At 45.4% G+C, this 4815-nt stretch overlaps 1 protein-coding gene across 1 annotated transcript; it reads left to right on the top strand.

Annotated features, from left to right (window-relative positions):
- The first annotated feature begins 3526 nt into the window (after window positions 1-3526).
- LOC106297990 lies at window positions 3527-4507 on the top strand. Its single transcript, XM_013734104.1, has one exon. It carries the CDS (start codon window positions 3527-3529, stop codon window positions 4505-4507), a length of 981 nt encoding a protein of 326 aa, XP_013589558.1.
- The last annotated feature ends 308 nt before the right edge of the window (window positions 4508-4815 follow it).

A 4815-nucleotide genomic window follows, 5' to 3' on the forward strand; every position in this document is an offset into this window, starting at 1 on the left:
AAAAGTTTGATCTTTTGCGGGTGGATTTTTTATATACATTATGTCTTTCAAACTTTTGTCTAGTGCTTCGAAAGCATGCTTGTGTGTCATAGGTGCCTCATCCCAAATTATGAGGTCTGTTTTCTCGATTAGTTTAGCCAGCATTGTATTTGGTTTGATGTTGCAGAGCTTATTTTCGTCGAGCTTCAAAAGAATATCAAAGCGAGAATGATTTGTTCTCCCGTTTGGTAGTAGCAATGCGGCTATTCTGGAAGAAGCAACCAGGAGAACGATTTGTTTTCTCGAGCGAAGTCTGGATATAATGGTTTGGTATAGGAATGATTTTCCTGTGCCACCTGCACCATATACAAAGAATAGTTTTCCATCCTTTTATCAACAGAGTCTAAGACTGATTCGTAAATCGCACGCTGCTCGGCATTAAGTAAGTTGTACTGCCGGTCATGTCTTAGTGTTTCCACGGCAACATCGTAATCCATTTCTTGGTTCCACAAACTGTTCCCCAATTCTTTAAAAAAAAAAACAGGTTTGATCTTTGGCATATCTTTAATATCATTTAATGAGCGGTCATGCATTGACATCAACTTTTTGTTGGGGTCAAAATCGGTCACGACGGAATCAATGTCTGAGAGTCCGTAAAAATCAGCATGAACAATAAATCTTCGGAAAATATTTATTCTCACGAAGAGCCCTGCGGAAGAAACACGAGACATCGGAGAAAAGCCCAAAAAAGGTCGCTCGGTCGCTACGTAGCGCTCAAGCCAAGCTTGGTCGCTACGTAGCGCTCAAGCCAAGCTCGGTCGCTACGTAGCGACCGAGCTCGAGCCAACCTCGGTCGCTACGTAGCGACCGAGCGTCCGTTTCGCTCGGTCCCTTCGTAGCGAACGAGCTCGAGCCAAGCTCGGTTGCTACGTAGCGACCGAGCATCCGTCCCACTCGGTCGCTACGTAGCGTCCGTCCCGCTCGGTCGCTACGTAGCGACCGAGCTCGAGCCAAGCTCGGTCGCTACGTAGCGACCTAGCATCTATCCCGCTCTGTCGCTACGTAGCGACCGAGCGTCCATCCCGCTCGGTCGCTACGTAGCGAACAAGCGTGCGTTCCGTTCGGCTCTTCCGAAACGTCGATACGACACGAGTCCATGCATTCTCGTCTACCTTTCGATGCTGTCTCCCGAAGACCGTAGTGAACCCATTTCATGTTTTCCGCCATTCAAAGTCATCAATCAAACTTTACGATAAAAACAGCGGAAAGTTCAACCCGATTACCAGACGAACGTGCACAAGCAGTTCGATCTTTTGGTTCAGTCTTGAACTACGTTCGGCCTGAACCTCAAAAGGGGTACGTAGGCAGCCTTTCATAAGGTTCAGTCCAAAATCAATCAAAAACCTTTTCTGTATTTTCTTCGTCTTTTGTTTTCGAGCTGCGAGTCAATTAGGTTTGAGCTTTTAGGCCGCTAGAACTAGGTAACTCGCTGACAGCCGTTGCGGCCAAAGCTTTTATGAACTCTTGTAATGATCGCAACGCTCTCACGCGGACTGGAAATAAGATCTACTATTTTCTCTAAACTCGTTTGTTATCTTTTCATGATTTCCGCATATATTTTGTCACTTGCCGTTGGCTCTCGCAAAGATCCAGGACCTCTGGAAAATTAGGGTTTTCCTGGTTTCCTAATTTAAACGTAAATCGACAGTGCGAATTTCGGTTCCCACACTTTTCCACTTCGATTAACGTGTATTGCTCAAGGGTCTCATCATCCAGTTCCAGATTTGTGTGACCCAAGATCCTTTGTCTCTTGTGAAGTATATCCTCGCTCATTGATTTCCATGAGTGTTCCCATAGGTCTTTAAGGCTTGCAACGAAGCAGTTGGTTAGGAATGTGACAAACATATCTCGGAGTTGGTATGGGGTAGCTGTTCTAGCCCCCTCCGACATACTCTCGAGCCATTCAACATCATTGTCCAAATAGCCTCGGGTGTGGCAAACTGATTTGAAGTCAGGGTATTTCACATCGTTAAACGTTTTCAGCTCGTCATAACTCCTAGGACCCTTGATCTTATTAATGAGGATCCTCAAATAATATCGATCTCCTGCTGATGGATGGACAGCGACGATTCGTCCAATGGTTTTTTCTTTCTTACGTTCAGACCAGACTTTGGTATTGTTGTTCCATACGAAATATTCTGGTATTTGCACATAGGTTAGCGTCCGTGCGAACTATGACCTTCTGCATAAGACCATTCATTCAGTAAACATTGTCTTCTCAATACCTGGCTTGCGGATTACACAGCCAAGGTTATCAGTTGCTTTAATTGTGATGTTATGTTCGCCTTCTAGGTGAATGATAAGCTTCTCAACTGATGGCTTTCTTTTGTGTATGTGAAATGCGAAATTCCGCCACATAGTGATGCAGCTCCACATGTGATCTCCAACGATCACAACACCATCACTGTTTAGGAATGTTTCATTTTTCTTATTTCGGCTTTATTTAAAGATAAGTTAGTTTTCTTATTAGTAAAGGGATTTCCAAAACCCTCTACGGTTAGGGCTTTTATAGTTAATATAAATAGAGAAGCTTAGAAAAGATGTAAGATATGATTTGATAAAATAAGAATTATAAGGTTTTGGTTTTAAAGAGCTTTGTAAAAGCACTGCGAAGAGTATTCGCGTCCTATCTATCTTGTTTTCGAATTACCTTCGAACACAAGTTAACGGTTTCAAACCCTTGATCTTTTGAGACATATAGCTTCCGCTCTCTATCAGTTGGTATCAGAATCAGTACGTTTCGGGAACTTCTTGTCTTTCCATGACTAAGAAAACAGGAGGCGCCGGTGGTGACAATCAGGATCAAAACCCGGAGGCCGCGGCTATGGAATTCACTGACCTACGAACCGTACTCATCGAGAGTCAGACGGCAACCTAGTCGTCGATTCAGCAGTTAGGAGAAACCTTGGCAGGTCGTTTGGACGTGTTAACCACCGCGATCACTGCCCTGGTTATGCAGCAAAACCAACGCAACGCTGAAGCTCCGCTACCAGCTCAACAATGACACCAGCCACTCCCACAACAACACCCACCACCACCAGGTCGCCATCTACAACCCCAAAATCTCCCACATCCGCCCCAAGGACAACATCAACACCAACAAAGAAACCAACAAAACAACCCGTATATCGACAACGAGGATGAAGTTCATCAACGCTTGTTTTATGAAGATCTTCATCAACAACGCCACCATGATAATCACTGGGAAAAAAGCTTCCGAGTAGATATACCAGAATTTCATGGAGGTCTCCGTGGTGATGAACTTCTCGATTGGCTGGTCTCTGGGGAGGAAATCATGGAGTTTAAGCAAGTGCCGTTTTAGCGTCGTGTACCCCTTGTAGCCATGCGTTTTCGCGGCCATGCTGCAACATGGTGGAAACAGCTCAAGACTACTCGATCACGTACGGGCAAAGCACCTATCAATTCATGGGATAAACTCACAAAACACCTTCGGCCAATGTTTCTTCCGCACAACTATGAACGAACCATGTATACTAAGCTACAAAACTTGCGCCAAGGTAACCGAAGTGTGGATGAGTATTCTGAGGAATTTGCCCTTTTGTTAACTCATAATGAGATCAATGACAGACAAGTGCAACTCGTCTCACGTTTCATTGGTGGTCTACGCCCACAACTTCAAAATTCTATGGCACAATTTGATCCGTTAACGGTTGGAGAGGCTCATCGTCGCGCAGCCTCGTTCGAACAACAGTCACGATCTTCGTCGTGGACACAATCATCTGGCCGATCACGAACTCCAGACCAGACAGGGAGAACAACACCAATGGCAAAAGAGACCAGTGATGCCTCCGCGTCAACGACTAAACCAGTAGCTCCAGAAGAGCAACAGGTTCGGCGCTCAACGCGACCAAGTGCCCTTCATTACTATTCTTGCGGCGAAACAGATCACCGCCAGATAGCGTTTCCTCATGCTACGCGACGAGGATTACTCATTGATGAGACTATCGACGAAGAAGATGTGTACGACTCTCAAGAAGACAACACACCGGAGAACGACGACGTCATCAATCCTACGACTGGAGATACTGGACACTTGCTCCTTCTCTACCGTGCTTGTCTCACACCACGCAAACATGATGAAAAGTGGCTTCGTATAAACATATTTCGATCCACCTGCACTATCAACGAACGTGTGTGTAGCTTTGTGATTGATTCGGGAAGCAGTAAAAACTTTATCTCAGAATATGCAGTTGATAAGCTAGGCATTACACGCGAATCACATCCATCACCATACACTCTTGGCTGGCTTAATGAAAAAGCTTCCGTACGGATTACTCAGCGAGCCTTAGTATCATTCTCGATTGGTCCTTATTACAAAGACCGCATCTACTGTGATATCGCTGCAATGGATATAAGTCACCTCTTACTAGGGCGACCATGGGAGTATGATCGAAATATCATTCACTACGGACACAACAATACATATCAGTTCACATGGAATTCGTAAATATTGCTCCTTCCATCTAAGGAACCGCTACTTCCAATCCCTCCTTCACCGGTTGAGACGAAACCTCTCGCACCACCCAAGATGGTTTCATTGATCTGTTCGTTTGAGACCTTTCAAACCGAGCTAAGAATAGAGGGCCGTGCCTTCGCCTTACTACAGTCAAAGGCGACTCATCTGCCACCGGCAACGGTCCACAAAGACATCGCTACCGTGCTTGAAGAGTTTAGGGATGTCTTTCCACAAGACCTCCCGACCGGATTGCCGCCTTTACGTGACATCCAACACCATATTGACTTAGTTCCGGGATC

The sequence above is a fragment of the Brassica oleracea genome, chromosome C6 (assembly GCF_000695525.1).
Source record: "Brassica oleracea var. oleracea cultivar TO1000 chromosome C6, BOL, whole genome shotgun sequence".
Lineage (NCBI taxonomy): Eukaryota > Viridiplantae > Streptophyta > Magnoliopsida > Brassicales > Brassicaceae > Brassica > Brassica oleracea.

What these genes read in the sequence shown, in the direction of transcription:
- LOC106297990 (XM_013734104.1), top strand. Translation starts at nt 3,527, where the DNA reads ATGTATACTAAGCTACAAAACTTGCGCCAAGGTAACCGAAGTGTGGAT.